This window comes from Lissotriton helveticus, chromosome 5_1, assembly GCF_964261635.1.
Source record: "Lissotriton helveticus chromosome 5_1, aLisHel1.1, whole genome shotgun sequence".
NCBI classification, from domain to species: Eukaryota; Metazoa; Chordata; class Amphibia; order Caudata; family Salamandridae; genus Lissotriton; species Lissotriton helveticus.
The window spans coordinates 159977378-160002299 of NC_136065.1; the positions used below are offsets into that span (position 1 = coordinate 159977378).

The 24922-nt window shown below is 48.6% G+C and overlaps 1 protein-coding gene across 8 annotated transcripts in view; it reads right to left on the reverse strand.

The window, feature by feature from the left end:
• Nucleotides 1-24922, reverse strand: part of BRD3 (bromodomain containing 3) — a 394414-nt gene that overhangs the window by 201948 nt on the left and 167544 nt on the right. For 5 of the 8 annotated variants that reach the window (XM_078641953.1, XM_078641954.1, XM_078641947.1 and 2 more), the window contains exon 9: nt 6667-6876. In XM_078641953.1, coding sequence (XP_078498079.1) covers nt 6667-6876 — 210 coding nt within the window. The remainder of the gene's footprint in view (nt 1-6666; nt 6877-24922) is intronic. The other 3 variants (XM_078641955.1, XM_078641951.1, XM_078641952.1) reach the window with 1 other exon arrangement.

Here is a 24922-nt window from a genome sequence, read left to right on the forward strand (position 1 = left end):
CAGCGTCTGGATGTTGTCGATCCGCGCTGGGTTCGGCTGAGCTGTGGCAGCCAGAGTATTGATTGTCGCGCCTAAATACTGCCGCACATGGGCTGGCAGAAGGTGTGACTTCGGGTAGTTCAGTGTAAATCCTAGACTGTGAAGGAGGTGAATGGTGTGGGACATGTCTGCGGCGCACTGCTGGGCTGACTTTGCCTGCACGAGCCAGTCGTCCAGATAAGGGTAGACATGTATACTCTGTCTCCGAAGGTGTGCCGCCACTGTCACCAGACATTTTGTGAACACTCTGGGAGCAGTGGTCACTCCGAAGGGGAGTACCTTGAACTGGTAATGCCTGTTGTGGATGGTGAACCTGAGGTACTTTCTGTGGGAGGGGTGGATTGGTATGTGAAAGTAAGCATCTTTGAGGTCCAAGGTTGCGAGGAAGTCTCACCGTTGTAACAAGGGAAGAACCTGCTGCAGTGTCAACATGTGGAAGTGTTCTGAAAGAATGTACTGGTTCAAGGGGCGTAGGTCTAGAATCGGTCTGAGCGAGCCGTCCTTTTTTGGGATTAAGAAGTACAGGGAATAAACCCCTGTGCCTTCCTCCTCCACCGGCACGAGCTCTATTGCGCCTTTTTGCAGCATCACTAGAACCTCCTGCTGCAATAAGTGCAAGTGCTCTGCTGACATAGGACGGTGTTTTGGGGGCATGGGTGGTGGGGTGGACGTCGGTTCTAAACAATAGCCGAACTGGATAAGTTTCCTGACCCACCTGTCTGTGGTGATGGACTTCCAGACGGGCAGGAACTGTTGGAGTCTCCCCCCGACAGGTGTAGGATGGTCGGGGGGCAGTGACAGGGAGTCACTGTTTGTTGGCGGCAGAGGAACGGGAACTGTTGTTGCCTCTGCCCTTGGCACTGTTTCCTCTGTATCCACCTCTGCCCTGCTTGCTGTAGGAGGATTGCGCGCCACTTTTATTGAATGGCGTCTGCTGCGACATGTGCCCTCTGTTAACACCTCGATTGCCTGAGCGACGAAAAGTGTTCCCTCTAAATTGTTGTGACTGGAGAGCTCCCATGAACTTGGCAGTCTCGGTATCTTTTTTGATCTTCTCTAGGGTGGTGTCCACCTCTGGGCTAAACAACCTGTCTGGATTAATGGGTTGGTTGAGGATAGTAGTTTGTATTTCTGGCTTGAATCCCGAGATGCGGAGCCATGCCTGACGTCTCAGCATCACACTAGTGTTGATTGCTCTCGCTGCTGTGTTCGCAACGTTGGAGATTAGCTTCCCCTCTTGAATAAGCATTTCAGCTCCCTCTTTAAACTGGTCTGGGAGGTGTTGTAACAGCTGCTCTAGGGTGTCGTAGTGCGCCCTATCGTATCTGGCCAACAGAGCTTGCGTGTTTGAGATGCGCCATATGTTGGCCGCCTGAGCTGCTACCCGCTTCCCAGATGCCTCCAGCACTTTTGACTCTTTGTCTGGGGGAGGAGCTTCACCCGTTGTTTGGGAGTTTGCCCTTTTGCGGGCATTTGAGACCACCAAAGAGTCCAAAGGCAACTGGCCCCGTATGTAAGTGGGGTCGCCAGGTGCCGGTCTGTATTTCTTCTCAATGCGTGGGTTTACCACCCGGGATCTCGTGGGTTCCTTGAAAATGTCTGCTGCATGCTTAAGGACCCCTTTCAACATTGGGAGAGTCTTGACAGTGTTTTCAGCAGTAGAGAAAGTGTCAAAAAGGAAGTCCACTTCCACGGGGTCAGCATGCATCTCCACCTTATGGTTTGTAGCTGCCCTTTCGATTAAGGCATTAAATGCCGCAGAGTCCTCAGTGGGGGACGGCTTTACGTTATAGACTTGTGGATCCTGGACCGTCTGCTGGTCCCCTTGATCACCAGTATCCATCCATGAGTCCTGCTGCTCATCAGGCTCTGTATGAGCAGGGAAGTTGTACTCCTCATCTTGGTCCCCTCCATCCCCATCTGAGTATGTGGGTGAAGGTGTTGCACTCCGCCTATGCTGAGGAAGAATCTGCTCCACCAGAACTGGGGTGTCTGCTGCAGGCTTTTTACGTTTCAGAGGAATGGTAAAGGACTGCAAAGGTTGCGAAGTAATCTTCCTCTTGTATAGCGTGAGTTTGCCGGTGTCGGCATCGATGAAATGCTCCGACCGTTCTTCAGCAAAAGGTTGCCGAGGACCCACGGTCCCAGCCGGTGGAGTGGACGTCGACACGGTGTCCTTGGGCACCGACCGCGGTGCAAAGGCCTTTGGCGCCACCTTAGGCGGCAACGTGTTGGCGAGCGGTGCAGACGTGGTCTTTGGTGCGTCTGTTAGCTTCGGCGCGGAAGGAGTCTTCGGTTCCGATGCCGAAGCCTTGTCCTTAAGGCGCTTGAGGGAGTCCGAGACCTGCTTCGTAAAGGAAGCGGACGGTTTCGTCGATCCGACTGATGTCCGTGGTCCGCCCCCTGGGGAAGACCCGAGCGTGGCTGACGTGTTTGTCCGGTCGAGGAGCACTCGTGACTGGTGCGCTTCGATTACTGTCCACTACCGTAGACGTCGATGCCGATGGCTTCGGATCGATCGGTTTTCCTTTAGGGGTCACGGCCCCAGACCTCGGCTCTGCGTTCTTCACCGACTTCGCGTCAACGGGCCCCTTGGTCTTCGGCGCGACAGACTTTCCCGATGCAGGCTCGGCAGTCTTCTTAGGCGTCGGCTTGTCTCCCTTGGTAGACTCCGACCCGGTGGGCTTCTTCGAGCTTGGCTCCTTAACCACCTTCGGCACCTTAGCCTGTTCGGCAGCGTGCGCCTGTTTGGGGGCCCCCGAGGACTACGGCGTCGGAGCGGACGTCTTCGGTTTCGATGGCGTGCCGGCCATCTTTGTTTTCACCGGTACCGAGGGTTTCGTTTTCAGTAATGGCGGCTCCGCGGAGGTGTCCGTAGCCGAGCCGGAAGGCGGGGCCGTGGATCGAGGTGTAAGGTCGTGGGTAAGGCCGCGTGGCGATCCCGTGACCTGAGCCTTTGTAAGAGTACGAACGGGGCATAGCTCTTCCTCCGAGCTATCTTCCATGGCCCCATATGCTTCGCCGTCGTCCCCTACCTTCTCGACGATTTCCTGAATGTCGGGACTGTGGTCGTCAGCTCCGTCTTCGGACTCGACCTCCACCGTGGTAGGGGAAATCTGCAGGTGACGCACTTGCTCGTCTTCCGCGGGGTCGTCAAAGATGTCCACCGGTGATAGAGCCGATCGCTGGGCCTCAAGGCGCGCCACGCGCCGAAGCTTGATCGTCTTTTTCGATCGAAACCTGGAACAGGCCATACAGTTGGCCTCGTCGTGGTCCGGCGACAGGCACTTGTTGCACACAGGATGGACGTCGATGTGTGGGTACTTTGATCCACACACGGGACATTTCTTGAATGGACTCCGCTCCATGCCGTCGAAGTCTTGCTGCGTCGACTAGGCCCCTATCACCGAAGAGTCTCACGACCCCCCGGATATCCGACTCTACGAGCTGGAAGATGGACCGAACGCGAACAATACCGACAGTGCCAATAAGGCCTTTTGGCCTTGATAAATTACTATTACGATTCCGAACAGGAGACGTCGAAATCACATCCGAACCCAATGGCGGAAAAAAAAAAACAATCTGGGGATGGAGTCGATGCCCATGCGCACTGTAGTCCAGGGGAGGAGCCACCTATCTTGTGATACTTCGAAGACTCTTCCAGGACAACAATGTGCAATCATCCGGACCCAACACTAGGCGGCGATCTATGCTACAGGTATGAATTTAGCAGCCCACATGCCTCGAACATCCCATTACAATATTTAAGTCAATTCTTAGTGTAAAGGCCAGTGAAGCCACAGAGAGTACATGGGCTGGTAACTAGACAACTCTAGTTTCTCAGCACCATGAGGACTTCTCTAAACCCATGAGTGTTTGATACTAAACTATTCCTCTTCATAAACCCACACTGATGCCAGTGTGGGATTTATTGAACCATGTACTCAGAGGGCACCTCAGGTAACCCCTGAAAACCTAGCAACCCTGGTGTTGTCAGTCACAGACTGGCTGTAGCCAGTCTGCCACCACCCGACATGTTTCTGGGATCAGAAACAATGCACAAGTGGTAACACTTCCTCACCCAGAATGGGCACAGTGCTCGAGAGGGAAGTTTCAAAGGCCTGCCACCTTTGTAGTGCAATCCTCAGTCTCTTCTGCTAGCAGCAGATGGCAGCCCCCAGTTTACACAACCATTTTCGCCGGAAACAGTCAGGAAAACCTAGGAAGAATAGGAGGTGTGCTCACCTTTGTCAACTCCACCCCTAAGGTGGGGGAAGGTGAGGTGAAGCACATCTTTCAGTCCCCGCAAACTTATAGATGGTGAGACTCCTCCAATCAGGGCTTCGACTATGCCCCCTGTGGCATAATTGAGGGTGCAGTCACCCCAGTTAAGGTGCCTATGGGCCCTACCAGCTGCATCCCTAAAACGCCCCTAAATTTACTATTTAGGTGGCTCCCCTGGACCTGGAAACGAGTTCCTGCCGACCTAAGGACAATGAAGAAGACGCCGTGCAGCAAAGACTGAAAATACCTACTGACCCTACCGGCCAGTCTCCATCTTCAATGACACTGTGAAGAAGACCAAGCCTGTCCTGCCGCCAGACACTTCAAAACCAGAGGAAGACTGCCTGCCTTTTGACAAGGACCAGAGACTACACAGGGCAGCAGATCTGTGCTCAAGAAACCTACACAAAGGACTCCAATGCCCTCTGAATCCGCAAGTCCTGCCCACACTGCACCAGATGCCTCCGGCCCACGTCCAGGTGGCTCACCATTCCATAACAGGTTCCACAGTGATCTCTGACCTCAAGTCCAGCATTAGCTGACCCCCTCCTGGACTCCAAGACAACGCCTTCAGACTGAATACGGAGGCTCCCTCGGATCAGCTCTGGTGAGAAGAATCAGACGTCAAAGCACACCCATACATCCAAAGCCCCTAGGCCTTGGTGAGCTCAACCGACCGTGCCCCTATGGCCCTCAATACCTCAACTTTACCTCCTACAGCCTCCGGTGTGATGCCTGCAGCCTGTTTGTCCAACTGAGTCTCTCAATTGAAGAGCATTGGGTACCTGACACTTAGCACTCTGCACCAGGCAGCCCCTACGCCGCTGAGGGTGTATGTTTGGTGCCGCTTCATGAATCCCCCCATTCATCGGCTTCGCCTATGTGATGAATAATAAGCTGTTTTTATCAATCAGCATTCAGGACGAAGAAAAGAACTCCCTGGAAAGTATCACAGGAGTGGAGAGCATGTGGCGCAGCGGCAAGAGCTGCTGATTCGGACGCTGGGGATCACGGTTTGAGTCTCCGCAGCACATCATCATGTGATTCTGGGCAAATCACTTAATCCCTCTGTGTGCTAAGTTACCCTATATAAATCTGTTGCAAGACCAAAAAGCAGAAAGAGACTAAACTTTATGAAAACATAGTTCCACCAAAGCGGTTGTGAACAGCATTTCTGCCATGGGAGACTGATGAGAAGTAGATGAGTAACAATTTAATAAATGCAGGAAAATTTGCTACAGCCAATGGAAATGGAGGAAAAATAAGTGGCAAGCACAGGAACCAATGAAAATCCACGAAAGGGGGGTAGGGGGGCAGGATGTAAGCCCCTTTTAAGTTTATATTAAAAATAATAGATTTCACAAGCACAGCACAGGGGAAACCTGAAAACAGGACCTTAAGCTGGTTCTATCTGGAGAAAAGTTATGGAATTTGGAGGCACACATGCGCCTAATTTCTGATCAACAAAAAATAATGCAAGCAGAAAATTATTTACAATCAAAAGAAAGCCTTTAGGAAAACTAAATGCAAAGGTATTCTCACAAAGACGCACGCTAAGCTTAAACATAGTGCAAATGCTTTTCAGGAGGGGCATTTTCAAAGATATGTTTAAGTAACATTTTTGTCTAACTGGCTTATTTAAAGACAGAAAAGTTGCATCATGAGCATATTTCATTTTTCCTCCAAAATTCCTATAATAGAGAAAGACGCTAAATGTGGGAGAGACCAGGTGCCTCAAGAACAGAACCTTAGGCAATCTTGTGATGTCCACAAGAAAGCAGAAAAGGACCCCCTCACGTTTTTTTATTAAGCTAAATATTATTAGGAAATATAGGTTTAGTGAAATACAGTAAAGGATGAAGTGTAAAAACACTCAAAGGTGAGTGAGATTCATCAAGGTATTTTTTTTTAAATCACTAAACGGTTACATAAAGATAAATAGGTATCTGTAGCTGACTGACCACGCAACAGAGAGCATCTTGTTTATATGATTCAGGGTCCATATATAGGGTATATATATTTAAGAAAATTGTAATTCTACATTGGAGAGCCTATTTTCCCAGCTAAATGGGTTATAAGCAAAAAAGGGAACTGGGCAGGGAAGTGTAGGCATACCCACTCAAACTCATTGCTCAAAATCTGTGCTTTAGTTTGCTTACATTGCAGGAGCTAAGCCTGCTAAAACATAGGATTTTTTTTTTTTATTATTAAAACGCTTAAGACAACCCTCCCCTACGTTTTTGGCCACAGATCTATTAACAGTTCAATCCAATTCATATACATTTTTATAGATTATGCAAATAAACATTGTTATTGATATACAAAAGAAGGTTTTGAGGTTACCTGGTCACTGGATCTCACCTGCTCCTGGAGTTCTGCCAGTCTGGTTGCTCGTTCTTCCTCGGAATCAGAGCTGTCAGAGTCAGAAGAACTCTCCCCACTGCTGTGGCTACTCTCTATGCTTTTACTGACCACTGGTGCTGCTGGGGGTGGAGGAGGTGGTGGCTCTGCAGGCTCATCTGGCATTTTTGCAAATTTCATCTCAAAAACGTCCTGTAGAAATTAGATTTTCTTTAAAGGACACCAATATAAAAGCTTTATCATTTATTACATTATTCACACAAAGCTTCTAAACTTTTCACTTATTTATTAATCTTACCACCCAGATCAAAATACTGCTCCTAGTAACACGTCCTCAAGTTGCACCCAACAATGAAGTTCTTAAGACATACAGATGTAATCTAGAAAAACATAACACCTCAGAAAGTACAAACCAAACCGCTAACCATGCACGATTCATAGCTGTACTTCCAGGTGCAGTTTTCTTCCAAGTATTGTTTGTGAGTGTAGACCTAGGCGATCACATCTCTAGCCATCCTAAAAAGACAATCTGATGACTTTTCTAAACTTTATATAGCGTATATGTATACCCAGTAACCACATGCACTCACGTTATAAAATTATTATGTAAAGGTTAGGGATCTTAGTGAATGTGTATGGTGTTTTAGATATATCTGTGTTTGATTCTCTTATTGCAGGTTCTTTACATGAATCCAATTTGTCTTGTGATGTTACCTAAAACAATGTCTACCTCCTCAATATGTATTTATAAGGCTTACAATGTGTTGTAAAAAGTAAAATATATAAACACATACATACACATCTTTTTTTTCTCCAGAGTTTTATATAGCGCGAACTAGACCCGAACCGAATCAGGTATCAGAGCGCTTTACATAGCACCAGTTACGTTACATGAGGACACACTATCTCACAGCTGAAGATAGGACCACATGATCTATCAGCAGAGGCAGAGAAAAGGAAAATGCTACTTACCCAGTATGAGTATGCATCTGTTCTTGGCATATAGAGTTGTAAAGTCATATGCTTTAGCATAGATCGCCATCTGGTGTTGGGTCCGGAGGTTTGCACTTTGTTTTTGTTCGAATAAGTCTTTGCAGTCACGAGGTAGGTGACACCTCCTTTTAGTAATAGTGCACATGGGCATCGACTTCATCCCCAGATTTTTTTGGGGTAATGGTGATGGAGTTAGTAAGAGTAGAAAGAGATGCCCATGTATATTGTACCTAAGTAAGATGATACTGCAACAGATAAAAGGTACCCGGGGAGGTGGGTGGGCGCATATGACTCTACAGCTCTATATGCCAAGAACAGATGCATACTGGGTACGCAGCATTTTCCTTTTGAGGTATAGGAGCTGTAGCTTTAGCATAGACTCTACAGCAGTTATCTCCCAAGCGGTGGCTAACCTGTATATGTTGCAGTTGTTTGAAATAGTATTTATTTATTTATTTATTTATTCAAAGTTTTATATAGCGCGAACAGGATCCTTACAGATATCAGAGCGCTTCACAAAGACAGGGAAGGGGCAGTAGGAGTAAACAGAGATAATGGGAACAGTATAATAGTCAGTAACATGGTAATAACATGGATGATAAAAACAAACATAAAACCAATCCATATATGATCAGGTAAGTAACATGGTAACATGGCAATAACATGGTAATAACATGGATGATAAAAACAAACATAAAACCAATCCATATATGATCAGGTAAGGGAGTAGGATAGAGCAGCACAAGTCATTGATCCCACTACAATGGTGTACAGGTGGATCAGTAAACCAACGTGTATCATATCTTGGTCGGTAGTAAGAGAGTAGCGTAATAGTGCCCCCAACAAGTCGAGTATAGTGCCAGGGGATAGGCAGAGCAGCGGTACAAAGCATTGCAGAGTCTCTGACCCAACATCTGTAGCGATCAGGAGATCTTGGCCAGAAGGATTGTTTTCACCTCTTTCTTGAAGAGTGCAGAGGAGGTGATTAGCCTTGTTTCAGGAGGGAGCGCATTCCAGATCCTGGGTGCCATTCCTGAGAAGGAGCGTTTGTAAGTTTTCGCTTTCCGAAATCTACGAGGTTTCAGGAGTAGATTTTTAGTACTCCTATTGGATCTCGAACCTCCTGATATAGACAGCTTTTGAGCGAGGTAGTTGGGTGCCTTGTGGTGCACGGCCGCGTGTGTCATAGTTGCAATTTTTAGCTGTATTCTGGCTTCAAAAGGCAGCCATTTTAGAGACTTTAAGTCTGGGGATATGTGCGAGTGCTTTCTAGAGCCAGTAATGAGTCTCGCGGCAGCGTTCAGGGAGGCTCTTAAGGGTGCTGTTGTGGATAGTGGGAGACCGCTGAGGGTCGCAATTCCGTAGTCTATTCGAGGGATGACTAGAGCTTGTACAGCAGTTTGGAAGTCTTTGGCCGGGAGGAAGGGTTTGATTTTCCTCAGCGTGTTAATTTGGAAATTAGCTGCTTTTGTGGCTTTGCTGACGTGCTGCTGCATGTCGAGCTTGGCGTCGAGTGTGATGCCTAGGGATTTCGCCGAGTCCACGATGGTAGGTTGGACATTGAGTGCTGTTAGGTTGTTGAGCCAGGTTTGGGTGGTGGAGATTTTCGCCGGAGGTGAGATGAGTAGGAACTCAGTTTTTAGAGCATTTAGTTTGAGGTGATTATCGGCCAGCCAGGATTGGGTGTTAATAAGCGTGGAATTCAGCTGTTTGATATCTTCCGGGGATTGTAACTTTAGGTAGAGTTGTGTGTCATCAGCGTACATATGGAATTGAACATTGGATGCTTGAAGCAAGGTGGCGAGGGGTTCCATAACGAGGTTGAACAGTGTAGGAGAGAGGGTGGATCCTTGTGGAACCCCTAGATCTGCAGGCACAGGTGTAGATAGTACATTGTCGATCTTGAACCTCTGAGACCGGTTGTGAAGGAAAGACGAAAACCATTTGATAACAGTTCCCGATAGCCCCATTCTAGTACTTAGCAGCTCCAACAAGTTCTCATGTTTGACCGTGTCAAATGCTGACGAGAGATCAAGAAGGATGAGGAGGCAGGACTCATTGCGATCCAGAATTTGGAGGGCGTCATCAATTATGTGTGTCATAGCTGTTTCCGTGCTATGTTTCGCTCTGAAGCCTGATTGATGAGGGTTGAGGAGGTCAAATTGATCAATGTGTTTTGTTAGTTGGAGTTGGACACATTTCTCCAACAGTTTGGCCAGGGTGGGGATATTGGTGATGGGCCGATAATTGTTTAGGTCAGACGGATCAGCTGTAGGTTTCTTGAGTATAGGCGTGACTTGCCCCACCTTAAGGGAGTCTGGAATGTGTCCTTGTTGCAAAGAGCTGTTGATGATCTTGGTCCAGAGAGGGAGGAGCAAGGGGATAAAGTCTTTTACAGCATTAGCAGGTAGAGGGTCTGTGAGGTGATTAGAGGGCTTCAAAGTGCAGAGCAGTTTGTGTATAGCTTCTTCCGAGTAGGTGTCGAAGTACTGCCAGGATGCCTTGTTTTTAGGTTGAGTGTCAGCCATTCTGGTGTAGTTGGAGTATCGATTTACATCCATGATGAGGTCATTTCTTATGTTGTCAGTCTTATGTTTAAAGAAAGCAAAGAAGGCTTCACAGTGTGGGGTGTCATTTGTTGTGCTATTTGATTGTGTGGGTAGTGCCTTTGTTTGGGTCTTGATTAGCTCGAACAGTTTTCTTGGCCTATTCTTCGCTTGGTCCAACTGGCGGCTGAAGAAGTCCGACTTTGTGCGCTTTATTTTCCTAAAGTAGGCATTTCTCTTGGTCTTAAGCTTTTTGAGATGCAGTGCTGAAGGGTCCGATCTCCAGGTGCGCTCTGCCATTCGCATATTACGCCTTTCGTCATTGAGACTGTCATCATACCAGGGGTTAGAAATTTTGGTGGAGACTCTCTTCAGTTGCAGAGGGGCGACTTCATTGACTATTGTATTCATAGAGTCAAGGTAGTGGTCAGTCAGTGATTGAACATCTGAGGCACCTGAAGGGGGAAGGAGGAGGTTGCCGATGTGGGGAGGTAGGGTGGAGGGGTTAAGATTCTTCAAATCCCTTTTCCATGTTTTGGATTTGATTGGTTGAGTAGGGTTAGGTTTAACTTTTTCGTTGATAAAGAAGGTGATAATGTGGTGATCTGACCAATCGCAGGGTAGAATCGCTTCCAGTTGAATAGCGTTCTCTTTGGCAATGATGAGATCGAGTATCGCGCCTTTGTCGTGTGTTGGTTTATCGCATAATTGGGTGAGGTCAAGCGCATTGAGGAAAGTTTTTAGACTATTCACCGCAGTGTCTTTCTGATCGTTCCAGTGGAGATTGAAGTCACCCAGGTAGACTTGAGTGGTCTGCCGACCGGCGTTGGAAGTGATCAGGTCCATGACTTGTTGGGTGAATATGGGATTGTCACCAGGCGGGTGATAAATGAGATGTAAAGTACATACTTGTTTGCCCTCACTGATGATGTCTAGGCAGAGGAGTTCACAGGAGGAAAGGGAGGGGGAGGTGACTTGAGTAACGGAGAGGTTGCTCTTAAAAATGCATGCAATTCCCCCGCCTGTCTTGCCAGGAGACCTGTCCAGCCTAATGATGTGATAATTGGGGGGGACTAGTATGTCCATAATCGGGGTAGAGGCTTCAGTGAGCCACGTTTCCGTTAGAAAGGCTAGGTCTAGCTCCCTGTTTGAGACAAGATCCGCGATGTCGGAGGAATGTCTCTGGGCCGATCTGCAGTTTAGTAGGATGCATTTGAGTTTGGGAGAGAGAAGGGTGGTCGAGCTTTCTAGTGTGAGGGGAACTTTCCTGAGGTTGTTAGGGACGGAGCCTCTGTTGTTGAGTGTTGGGAGCCTCAGAGGGTTTGTGGGAATTGTGGGTATGGGGATGTGCGAATTGGAAAAATCTTTTACCGGACCTGGGCCATAAGAGCGTAGGAGAGAGCAAAGGTCGAGGTCCGACAAGGGGCTGAGAACACGACGGGGGCGGTGGGAGTTATTGCGAACGGGGATAGTGGACCATTGCTGGTGTCGTCGGGGGCGAGTGTATGTAGGAAGGGTGCGTCGTTTGTAGGGTAATGGGATGGTGGGCGGTAGACTGGGCTGTGAGGAGAGAAGGTCTTTGATTGCGTGGATGTCTTTTTTGATTTGTAAAATTTCCTCCTTGACTTGTTGGAGTGTGGATAAGGTCAGGTCAGGAGGGTTGCTGAGGTGTTCCGCGGTGCTAATGGGTGGGATGGTATTCAAGGTGTGGACGTGTTTGTGGGCGAGGGGTGTGAGTGGTGAAGGTGAGGCAGGCGGTGGGTGGGAAGCATAGCTAGTGACTTCAGTGGGAGACGGTACAGGTGAGTAGAAGAGTGAGTGAAGGTTGAAGACAGTGGGGGAAGACAGGAGGGTAGTGAGGGCTAAGAATAGGAGGTGGGAGAGAGGGGGGTGCTAGGGTAGGGGAGGAGGTATGTTCTGTATCTTGTGTTGGGAGGGGGATGGCGTTATGAGTGGGAGTGGGGAGGGAGCGGGGAAGGGAGAGGTGTCTGCCGTGGGGGGGATGGGGTGGATGGGTGGATAAACTCCGAGTGATGGTGTGTGCAGATGTAGGCGTGTTGTGGGTGGGAGTTGTTGTGTCGGGTGTGAGACACGTGGGTGGGAGTGGAGAGGGAGATGGGGAGGGAGAGGTGTCTGTCGAGGCGGGGATGGGGGGGGGGTGGATAAACTTTGGGCGGTGGCTTGTTCAAATGGTGGAGTGTTGTGGGTGGGGGATGTTCTGTCCGAGGGGAGAGGGATGGAGGGGGTGTGGGTGGGGATAAGAAGTGTCATGTTGGAGGGGCTACTAGTATGTGCGGTGGAGATATTCGTGACTGTCCTTGGGGAGTGGCGTGCGTTAACAGCAGGTGGGCCATTTACTGGGGTGCTGGGGGTAGAGGTGTAGTAGGTGGTGGCTGCGAGGTCAGGGGGGATAGTGCTGGCGGACTTCTGGGTTCGGGTCCGCAGCTTGGAGAGGTGCTCTTTGAACTTGGGGAACAGGTTGTCTAGTAGTTCCAGGTTCTTGTCCGTGGCTTGGATCAGGACAATCCCGGTATTATAGATTGTAATGGTAGACCTGCCAGGGAAGAGGTGGGAAGGTGTGATGGTGAGAGTTAAGCCATGGGTTGTTTTCTTGGTGATGGAGACTGTGAGTAGAGATAGGAAAGTTTTTCTCCATTGGGCTCTGCGTGAGGTGTGGAAGATGAAATCAGTATTCAGGGCTCCATTGCCCGATGAGAAGTAGGTGTCAGCAAAGGGTGTTTCCGGGTGCGACCTCAAGAAGTTGTGTTTAAAACGTTTAGTGGCATTTTTGGAGAGAGGGGTGGAGGGGTAGTTAATTCTAAAAGTGTGCTTGCCGTTGAGCTCCATTTTAGAGAGGCTGTGGTGTTAGGTGTCTGAACTAGGGCGATAGTACACGCTGTCAGCCGCTAGTTACAGGGCCAAGGAAGACACTAGTGAGTGAGCACAGATATAGGGGGTGGAAGTCAGTGTGATCCCCGAACAGCCAGTGCGTGGGAGCATCTTATCAGATGTATCCTATATACAAGGTAGCAGTCAGCTTACACCGTGTGACCAGCTATGCGAGGTAAGGCCTATTAGGTGGAGGCTAAGTTACATATCAGAATGTACAGGGTAGCAGCAATGTAGTCTAGGCTTAGAAAGTGGCTGGGCGCAGTTTGCCTGACAGAGCGAGTTGGATGAGGTAGTAATAATCAGTGCAATATCGTGACGTAGCTTACAATGAAAACCCAATAAGAAAATAAATAAATGTGGAAGCGGACAGTGAATGAAGGGGATAAAGGTGAGATATGTGCAGTTTGCCGCATATAAAATACAGGCTAGAATAGTGCTAAACTACTAATGAGTTACTAAATCCCATAAATGTGCATACATATTGCAGTAATAACAATATAGCACTACAATAAAAAATACAATAAAAAATACAGGCTAGAATAGGGCTAAACTACTAATGAGTTACTAAGTCCCATAAATGTGCATACATATTGCAGCAATAACAATATAACACTAGAATATACGATGGCAGTGTGATAGCAATGCATACAGTGTAGTAATCCAGTAATAAAACAATAAGATAAAATAATTAAAATAAAATTAGAGCCTGCAGTAAAAGGCAATGACTAGTCCGTGATGGCCGCTGAGTAGAGAGAGAGGTCAGTCTTAAATGGCCGCCATGTAGGGGGACTGGAGACGCTAGTCCTTTTTTGTTGTTATTGCTTGTGAGCAGGGTGGAGAGGTTCCAGGTTCCGTTTGAAGCAAGCCCAGTTCCAAGCTAGGTATGAGGTAGCGTTCGTTGTGTCACAGGTGAAGGAAAGGAAGTTACGGAGAAAGTGCCAAATACGATTAGAAATAGCCTGAGGAGACCAGTTCTTAGTACATAAGGTGCAAAAGAATGATTAGCCACGATGGTGGTCCGAGGGGGGAGACTGTATCAAAATGGCCACCACATATGGGGAGAAGAGACATTAGTCCACTATTTATTTCCATGCTTTGTGAGCAGTGAGATCAGACATTTAGTCCTCTTTTTATTTCCATGCTTGTGAGCAGTGAGATCAGTTTCGTTTCTCACGCTGTGGGGGAGACTCATCCCGATGGACTCTCGTGGGCACAGTAGGTGATTTATGGCCTTAGGTTCTTGTTTTTCCGACCCCCGCCATTTTGTACAAGTACAAGTACAACAAAGTTCAGAACCAAGAAAATGTACATAAATACCTTCTCTTGTAGTCAAGGACTGTGTCCGCTGCACGCTAATGTGCTCCACCAGTGACTGCAAACTATTTCCATGCCGGCGTCCGCTGCTCCTCTCAGCCCTCCAGTCCGTTGGTGTTCCTTTACTGCGGGGCGGGTGGGAGAGGGGAGGGGGGTGATGTCCTCATCCCGGTGTGCAATCGGTGGCTTCTGGGTGGGGGGGGGGATCCGTTGCTTCGGCGGCTTCTGGGTGGGGGGGGGGGGTCCGTTGCAATCGGCGGCTTCTGGGTGGGGGGGGGGTCCGTTGCTTCAACTCGTGAGTGGAGGCGGGGTCCGGTGTTCGTCCCGCGGTGCTCCCCTGCTGCGCGTGTTGTCCGTTGTACCCCTGTAGCGGCCAGCATCTGCCAATTTAGAGAAGGGGGGGGATGGGTCCGGTGCTCGGTCCACCTTGGTCCCGGTGCAGCTGGGCTGGTCTGTTGTTTCCGCTATTCCGCGCGGAGAGTGTGTGTTTCTGGATTCCTCTGTTGTGGCGGTGCTAGCTCGGGACCCTCCGCCGAGCCGACTCAGCGGTTCCCCGGGGCTTCAGCTGCGCCGCGATGTGGTGTTTCTGAAGGCACGGGTCTAGTGGCCGGTTGCGATAGCTCCGCAGTCCGAGTGCCGGCTCAGCAGGTCTTGCCTCCTTCAGGTCAGACTCCGTCTCAGTGGGTGTTGTCCGTTGTTGGGGCGATGGCTTGAATCCCAGCCCGTTCACGCAGTTTCAGGGCAATCCAGTTACTTCCCAATCCAGTTACATGCTCCAGTTTCTTTTCTGCTACAAGATCCGGCGAGCTGGTATGTGCTAAGCAGGGATAAAGCCCAGAGGGAATCCCCAGCACCAGGAGCTCTTCACGGGAGCTCCTGCCAGGCGGCCATCTTTTTTGATCTAATAATAGTGTATAGTGAATAGTGTTCTTAAAACGGCCAGACACAGACTAGCTTGTTGTTTTGCTAACTTTGTGAATGTGTGTGGTGTAGACCATGTTGCAGCCTTGCAGATGTCATCTAAGCGTATGTTCTTTAAGAATGCCATAGATGCCCCTAGATTGCCTGTAGAGTGCCCCTAGGAGAAATTTTTAATGTGCGTTTAGCTTTAATGTAGCATATTTGGATGCACTTAACTATCCACCTTCCAATACCTGCTTTTGATATGGGATTGCTTTTATGCAGTGGCGAAAAAGCAACAAAATGTTTAGTTTTTTGAAGATTTAGTTCTTTCAATGTAATATAGTAGTGCTCTTTTTACATCTAACGTTTGAAGAGCGCATTCTGCCACTGAGTCTGGTTGAGGAAAAAACACAGGTAGCTCAACCGACTGGCTGAGATGGAAGGCAGAAACTACTTTGGGTAAAAATGTAGGATTAGTCCCAAGAACCACTTTGTTTTGATGAATTTGTAGAAATGGTTCTTTTATGGTTAGCGCCTGGAGCTCACGAACTCTAAGAGATGTGATGGCTGTAGGAGAGTAGGGTCTGCTTCCTATGGTCACCCCCACTTTTTAGGTCAAGGACCTTAAGGCTGCGCTTGCGCAGTTTTCGGTGGGAGATTTAATGTTTTTAGGTATGGGGGATTGAACCCGCCTCTCTCCTCCATTGGCTGGCTTCCTAAACGGAGGCCAGCCATTGGAGGAGAGGGGCGTCACTCAGTTCAAGCCCCGTCTCTTTCGGATTCGGGGGCGTGTTGATTGCGTTCTTTCGCCCTGTGACGTCATCCGTCACTCAGAACGCCAAAAACACGCCCGACTCCGAAAATTTCGGCGCTTTGCGGCCGCCATTTTTTTGTTGTTGTCAGCTAGCCCGTATGCACCTTTTTTTATTATGGATATCGTTTTACAGCGCTGGGAGTATAAGATCTGCTGAAATATTCATAGACTATGTTAGGCTTCATGGAGAGCAATCATATTTAATTAGTTACTGATGAGGAACCGCATAAAGCGAGCTTTCTGTCCAGCAATAGAGTGAAACGTGATTGAAATGGGGTGCGTTCCCTCCCTTTCTTTCCCATTTCACATTACTACGAATGGTGAAAGGCTGGAAGCCGGTGGTGGGAAGGGTTGCAAGCAGGGTGAAGCCAGGCTGCATAGTCGCTAGCAGAGAGCCCGCTCTATAGCAGCAGTAATGAGTGTGGGCCGGGGGCGGCTGAATACATTAAACGCAATAAGCAAACTCCAGCCATTTTCTTGACGTTGCTGTCTCAGCAGAAACATGAGAGCTCTTTGGTGCAGCTAGGCTCGGACATACATAGAGAGTTTCGCGGCTGCTTCGCCCCCAGATTCCAACCCAGGCAGCTACAAACAAGTGTATTTTGACAGTTCAAGGGTGCGGGGTGGGAAAGCCATCTCCTCTGGATGGTTTCACATTGCAAATATAAAAGACAGTACAGACGCAATGCAGGCAGCGTGCAAGGCACCCACATCCCTCAGTAGTTGCGCGCCCTCGAGCGCACGAGAGCAGCAAGCAGGCCAGTCATGTCATGTATGAACCGGGACAGCCCCGCGATGTAAGGGGGGATGGGCAATGCAGAGACCGGCGTGGGGCTACGGGGCTCTATGCAGCCCCAACGAGCACATGCACAGAATGACCGATACATGAGGAGCAGGCAAACGAGTCGTGCAGCGAGCAAGCCATACACTCTCACACCGGCACACAAACTGCCCATCCATCCGAGACAGCAGCGCGGCGTTTTCCCGGGGAGGCACACGTATCCCTGACTCTAAACACCTCTGCACACACGGCCCACATACTAGAAAATAAACAGGAGACCATGCCACGGCTATTGTCGTAATGGCCTTGAAAACGCACCTGCATTGTCAAGGCCGACATGTTTATTGGCAGATCCAGCATCATCATCACATTTAGAAATTAACAATCGTAACGTGTATACAATACAGGGGCGGCAGGAGGGGCGCACTGCTTGGCAGGGGGGGTTGCTAGGTTAGCAGAGCAAGATGCACATACCCTGCCCCTGCCCGGGACATACAAGAGGCGGTAGCGGGGCTCGAGCGCGGAGTGTCTATGTGGTGCACGGAGCAGAGACAGTTAGGCGGGTTTTGGGTAAGAGGCGATGAGAGCTGAATGCGGTGAAGCCGGAGGACTCTCCCTGGCTGCTGGCCCGCCTCATTGCTGCTGAGTCTCCTCCATGGCCCCCCTCGGCCATCAACAGCGACATATTTGAGAAATCATCCGTTTAGACGCGCCTGGCCGTCCACCGGGCTACTGATGTCTCCTCCCTTCTGTCAGAAGCAGTGCTGAAGGCTGCAGGAGAAGCAAAAAAATCCCAGGGTATTGAATCGGGTGGCTCCCGGCATGGACTGCTGGCCGCGGTGTGGTTCAGGCAGACGCTGCTGCCATACTACGCAGCGCGGTCTCTGCAGCGTCCCCTGGTAGGCCTAGCACAGCACATCACAGGGTAAGGCGGGGTCAGTAAAGGCGCTGAAGTTTTCTCCTTTGCACTGCTTTTTCCCGACTGGGCAAGGATGTAAAGCACTCATCTGCCAGTCTGAGTGTGCCTACACCCCATGTGGCATACTGGCAAGGTGATGAACTTGCTCCATAGGCAGTGCCTTTAGCAGATCTCCAGTGCAGGCCAAGCACGTATGCCACATATTCCCAGCAGCACAGGCCACGCCTGGATGTAAACAGAAAGGCATGACCATGAAAATGAGTGACATTTGTGGTCTATCTGAGGGTTGTGCCCAGACCCCACTGAAGAGACGAACTTACACACCGAGGTTGTTGGAAGTGTTTATTAGCTATTCAGGAGCGTCCTGCCTTCTTTAACAGGGGCCAGGGCTCAACTGCGATATTTCTTCAATGCCATGATATCAAATGGCATTCCATGACATAACTAGATTCGGTAGAATGCGTCACCACACTTCTCCCGTTTTACCAACAAGATACAATTTATACATTTAAAGAAGAAGCTACTGCGTTTACCATCTAAGTACATTCTAACAACTGTTTTTACACAAGGTTCCAAAACACAAAGGTAGGTTACACTATGCTTAATTCCACAAAACTCACGCAACACTTTTAACAAAAATAAATGTAAATAAAGAGAAAAAAAATTAACTAAAAACAGCTATACACGGCTGAAAAATAGCACAAGGCGAGGATAATGAAATTCAACAGTACTGCGAAAGCATGGCTTATATTACAAACAAAGTCTTGCAGTTTCTTAGGTGTACCTATAACAAAAGCTTCTTCCTACGTTGCCCATTGTAAATCACAATGCCATTTATTTAACGATTAAGCTATTGGCAATGTAAATGACAATGCCACTTATTTAGGATTTAAAAAAAAAAAAAAAAAATATGTCATGAGCAATGCCAACAGCTCTACCTTTAATGATGCCGAGACATGCATTGTAAATGCTTGTTGTTTTAATGGTTTTTGACTTAGATGTGGCTGTGGGCCTGCTAATCAGACCCACAGCCCAGATGCACTCTCTCTAAATTCACACCATGTGCTCTAGGTATATCCACAATTGTGAATTGGTTCACCTTATCAGCCCCTGTAGAAGTGTACCCTAGGTACTCAGGGCATAGGTGTAACCGAGGCATTGTATTATGCCACCCCTGGCTGGCCACCCAAACTGACACAACTGGCTGATCACTCAGCTGGGGCAAGGTCGTGTAATCACCCCTTGCTTAGGTATAGTATTCCTATATCTACCCTTATATATAGACACCAAGTTACCTATAAGTCACTCCTATGGCAGGCCTTAACAATCCTGGAGGCAGAGTGCTTGGTTTTGTGTGAGATGGTGCTCTAGCATGAGCTGAGCCTGTCTGCAGCTTTCGGAACCATGTCCTTATAGCTGTTCTATGATATCGCCATACCATATACTCTAAAGTACATTATAATCCTCGCGGTTGTATGCTAACTTTGGTTTGGCTTTATCTAAACATGTCGTGTAAGGTGTCATACGCTTTGGAATATTACCCCCTCGCCAATTCTGGCGACGGAGGTAGCATTCCACCCTTCTAGAGGGAGAAGACATTTTGTTGCTGACTATCCCGGTTAAAGTTAACCAGAGCCCCAGCGTCACAAAATGGACGCCGCTGCCACAGAAACAAGTCTGACCTCCTCCTGCTGGGAGTCCTTCCAGTCACAGAGGTTTGGACAATAGGTTTCCTGCCTGGAGAGGTGCGAGCACCACCCCAGACAGGACTTTGTGTATTGGGACAGGGAGGGCTGAATAGAATGAGACACTGCCTGGGGCACACTAGGTGCTCCATGCATAGTCCAGTTTAAACCGGTGCTGGGGCACTCCAGCCCCAGCTCTGGCGTGAAACTGGACAAAGGAGAGGGAGTGTAACCACCCCCCTTCCTGGTCCCACCCATAGGAGGGACCTAGAAAGTAATCCAGCCCCTTTTAGTTGTATAAAGGTAGGAGCTGAACCCCAGGACTTTAGATTAATCCTGGAATCGACTTGAAACTAAACTCTGGCCCCTTCGACATTCACCTGAGCTGAAGACTGAAGAATCTCCCTTGGGGCCAAGGAGTGACCACCCTGGGCAACCAGGCACCATCCAGCAACTCGATGGCTTGCTTTGTCCCCGTTCCCGCCGGAACCCGAGCACAGAGCCTGACAAAATCTCGGACTCCCGGACCTCTCTGACCCCACTGCACGACTCCAGCACAGCTGAGCCCCGTGGAAGGCGTCGGAACCCGTGGAACCAGGCAACTTGGAAAGTCTTCAACATGCTAACAGCGCAGCTCCTGAGGCATCCTCGAAGATGTGCCCTGGGGACTGAGACACCCCGACACCGAGCTCCACCTGCACCGAAGACCAGCCCTCCACACTCCAAGAGATCTGCGTGGGGCCCTTCTGCTTGCATTCTGCTCGACGCGTTGTCCCGGTTGCTGGCCAGTTGGCTAGTAGTCCTGTGACGACGATCCTTTTGAAAATCCATCGCTGGTCTGGTTGCTCCAGACTGGCCCTAGCTTCCCTGAAAAGGTGAAGTACCTCAGACCCTCCTGGTCTGCACCAGGAGCCTTTTGTGTATCCTGCGTGGGTTGCCTTTGCTTAGGCTTTTTGGCTTCGATCTTGAAGTCGACCCCTCCATCTGTGAGAACCTTCGTGGGACAGCTCCTCTCCAGCACCTGGTCGTCCTCGAAGCCTCCTGGTCCGCGTGGCTGCAAAGACAAGCTTCACGACAGCACCTGATTGCTCCTCGACGACGTCTGGTTCCTTCCTGGTTCCACCCGGTCACTGGCTAGTGACCTAGACTCTGTCCCCTCTGCTTTCAGGTCTTCTTCAACTCCGATCCACCCTTTGATCCACCCGGACATCTTCCTCCTGGTCGCCTGCGGCATCTTCTTCCAAGGCTCCATAGGAATCAACGAGGAAAACCCCACACACTTTGACACCTAAGCACACGCAGCCCGTGAGTGAGGTAACGAGAGTACTTCGGTGCTCCTGTAGGGATTGACTACCCTAGTGTCTAGTTTTGTTAGTTGTATCTTACTATTTAGACCGGAAGTGTCCTAAATCTTCGTTACTTACCTTTTTAAGTTCCTATTGACTTTCTATTGACTCTCGCGTGAGTGTACAGACACTGCACGGGCTGCCTGTGGGCCTCCTACTCCTAACCTAAGGTTCAGATAGTGTAGCCCCAGCGATTCTCTAGGCCCTAGGCCTTTCCTTTTACCGAGTCGTGGTTCCTATACCACTTACTTAGTATATGGTTTTACGCGCCCCTAGGGCCTAACTGTAAATTGTGCTATTTCAAGTATTTCTAAAAGTAACTTGTCATGTGCTTTTGCCTCTGATCTCATAAAGAGTTCAGAGGAGTGTGTTAGTAAATAAATACATATATATTTTATATATATATCCTGTGTGGTGTCCTTTCACTTGGTATTCAAGGGGTTACATATGGTAAAACAGCTGGCTTTACACGCCCTCAAGAGTCTTTTAGCCTAAAACTGTTCTGTTCCCGCTACCACTAGGATAGCTGGTCTATAAGGTTGACTTACAACCATCACCATAAGGGTTGTTTGGACTGGTGCAAGGTGTTCACTAGAATAGTGAACATCATACCAGGCCAACTTCTCACAATGGCTAGAAGGAAGGCTACTTCCCAAGTGAGAAACTGTAGTTCACATTTGTGTAAAGGCTCAAATGGAGGGTCCATGAGTCTTGTAAGGACTATATTAAGATTCCACACTGGAAAAGGTGGAAGTCTAGAAGGGATGATTCTTTTGAGTCCTTTCATAAAAGCTTTGATAGCGGGTACTCGAAAACAAAGACAAGTGTTGTCTGTTTTGTAAGTAAGCCGCTATTGCAGCACGATGTAAATGTATAGATGCATACGCTAACTTAGAGCGCTGTAGGTGTAACAGGTAGCAAATTATGTTTTGGATTGAAACATCTAGTGCGTTGATTTGATTGTTTGTGCAGTAGATTACAAATTGTTTCCACTTTGCTGCGTAGCATGCTCTAGTGGTAGGGAGTCTAGCTTCTTTAATGACGTTCATGTAGTCAAGGCGGGAGATTAAGGTAGCCAAACTTTATGATTTCAGGTGCCAGATCGCAAGGTTGAGCTGACTGGGATCTGGATGTCTTATCTCTCCATGGTTCCGAGTGAGAAGCTTGGGGGAGAGGTGTAGTTTTTGATGAGGAAGAAAAGGGTTACTTACCTGTAACTGCAGTTATCCAGTATTGGTATCTTTCATAGATTCACATGCCTGAATCATTTCCCGTCGTCTGGATGGGAGTCCCAGGTACATAAGAAAAGTAATGTCTCACTAGACATAAAAAGCGATAGGCCAAAGGCCTCACATTAGTAACATATCTAGGCCCTTTTGTAAAAAGGACCAAACTCTGGAGAATTTATCAGCTATCACCACCCTCTGGAACCTTCCTGGAAGGAGCTCTAGTCCCTCAGATTTTCGTAAGCACAGTGCTAAGTAGATGTATCACTGAGAGAACTAGGTGAGCCCTTCCAGGGGAGGTGGGTGGGTTACATGTGAATCTATGAAAGATACCAATACTGGATAACTGCAGTTACAGGCAAGTAACACTTCTTATCCAGTATTAGGGTATCTTTCATAGATTCACATGCCTGAATCAGAGTAGTAAGCAATGATCAGCACATTTCAGATGGCACAGCATATACAAGTTCACCAGATAAAAACATATCAATGTGAAAGTAGAAAGTATCAAACTGCAATCAGAAAAAACAGTAGAGAACACAATGGAGAAATGTGCATGTAAAAAGAAAGGATAGTGGGATGAAAAGAAGGCTCACCTCTATTGGAATAGATGACGTAACACCGCTTGTCCCACTTCAGCATCCTTCATGAGTTCCGTATCCAGGCAGTAATGCTTGGCAAATGTATGCGGCGTCTTCCATGTCGCCGCTCTGCAAATGTCTATGATAGGCACACCTGCAAAGTGCCATGGAGGTAGAAATAGCCCTATTGGAATGGGCATGAACTGTGGAGTGCAAGGGTTGGCCCACTTGCTGGTGACAGAAAGTAATAGCTCCAGAGATCCACCGAGAAATACTTTGTTTAGTAAGTGGAAGACCTTTTCTCGGTCGACTGTAAGCCACAAAGAGTTGGTTGGATTTGCAGAACGCCTTTGTCCTGTCAAGGTAGAATTTAAGGCAGCGTTTAAGATCCAGTGAATGTAGAGTTTTTTCTGCCGCCGTTTGAGGATTTGGAAAAAAGGTACGTAAGGCCAGAGGCTCATTGAGGGGAAAGTCTGATGGGACTTTGGGCACAAACTTGGGATTAGTTTGAAGTATAACCCTATCATGTTTGAATTGAATTAAAAAGTCTAGAATTGAGAATGCATGAAGCTCGCTTACTCGCCTTGCAGATGTAAGGGCTAGCAGAAGTGCTGTCTTCCAAGAAAGAAACTTGAGATCGGCTTTGTGTATCGGCTCAAAAGGGTGTTTCATAAGCTGAGCCAGCACTATGTTGAGTTGCCAAGTTGGTGGTAGAGACTTAACAGGAGGGAAAATCCTAAACAGACCCTTGAGAAATTATTTGACCAGTCTATTTGACCAAAGAGAAGGGCCTGTAGAAGATCTCCTGAACCAGGATATTGCAGTCAAGTGAACTTTAATAGAGGCGCAAGCAAAACCTGAGGTCGCAAGATGGAGAAGGTAAGGCAATATTTGTTCTGGAGAAGAAGAGAGAGGGTGTACATTCGCAGACTTACACCAGATGCAGAATCTCTTCCACTTTAAGGAATATGTCTTGTTCGTACTGTCGGCTCGGGCCCGAGCAAGAATTACCCTGCAGTCTGGAGGAATGTCTAGGCCATGGAACTCTCGGAACTCAGGAGCCAAGCCGATAATTTGAGAGATGCTGGATCCGGGTGTTGGACTTGATCCCGGTCCATTGTGAGGAGAGAGGGAAACGGCTTCAAAGGAATCGGCGGGACCAGGGAGAGAAGATGGAGCTCCGTGAACCAATGTTGGCGAGGCCATGAGGAGCTATCAGGATTAGCGTGCAGGGTTCTGCCTTCAACTTCCTGAGGACCCTGGGAATTAGTGGAAAAGCGTAAGCAAAGACGTTGAACCATGCTATCGAAAATGCATTCCCTAGAGACCTCCGTTGGGGGATGCCAACTTGCGAAGTTGTGGCATCTGGCGTTGTGCTGGGTGGCAAATAGATCCAAGAGAGGGGCGCCCCATCGAGAGAATATGCAGTCGAGAGTCAGTTGGTTCAACTCCCATTCGTGACATGTTGTTTGTTGCCTGCTTAGTGAATCGGCCAGCAGATTGTCTGTTCCTGGAACATATCCCGCTCGCAGGGAAATGTGAAGAAGTAACCAGTTCCAGATCTTTTGAGATTCGAGAGAGTGGCAGTAAAAAAATACCCTTCTGCTTGTTTAGGTAGTGCATTGCCGTAGTATTGTCCGTCCAGACCAGCACTAGAGAACCTTTGATCCTGGGAAGGAACGCCCAGAGGGCCAGGTACACAGCTCATAGCTCGAGGAGGTTTATGTGAAGCTTCCGTTCGGAAGGAGACCACTTTCCACTGATCTGGAGTTCTTGTATGAAAGCTCCCCAACCTTCCAGGGACGCATCCATTGTGACTATTTGTGGAGAGGCTTGGAGCAAGAAGGGCAGGCCTTGAGAAAGATTCAGAGGACGAGTCCACCACTGTAGAGCAGTGACCATCTGAGGGGTCACTTGAACAACATAGTCGAATGAACCTTCTGCTTGAATTCACTGAGCAGAGAGTGATTCCTGAAGAGGACGCATGTGGAGGCGGCAGTAGGTAACCTACAGGATGACATCATCCCGAGAAGCGATTTGAACAGGCGTACTGAGAGGAGCTTCCTGGATCTTATGCGGTCCGCCAATTGAAGAAGTTTGGACTGTCGCTCTTGCGACGGGAAAGTTTTCTTCTGGTTTGTATCGAGAATAGCACCCAGAAAAGTTATCCACTGAGAGGGTTGGAGGATGGACTTGTCCTGATTGAGAGAGAGCCCTAGGCGACTGAAAAGCTGTAGA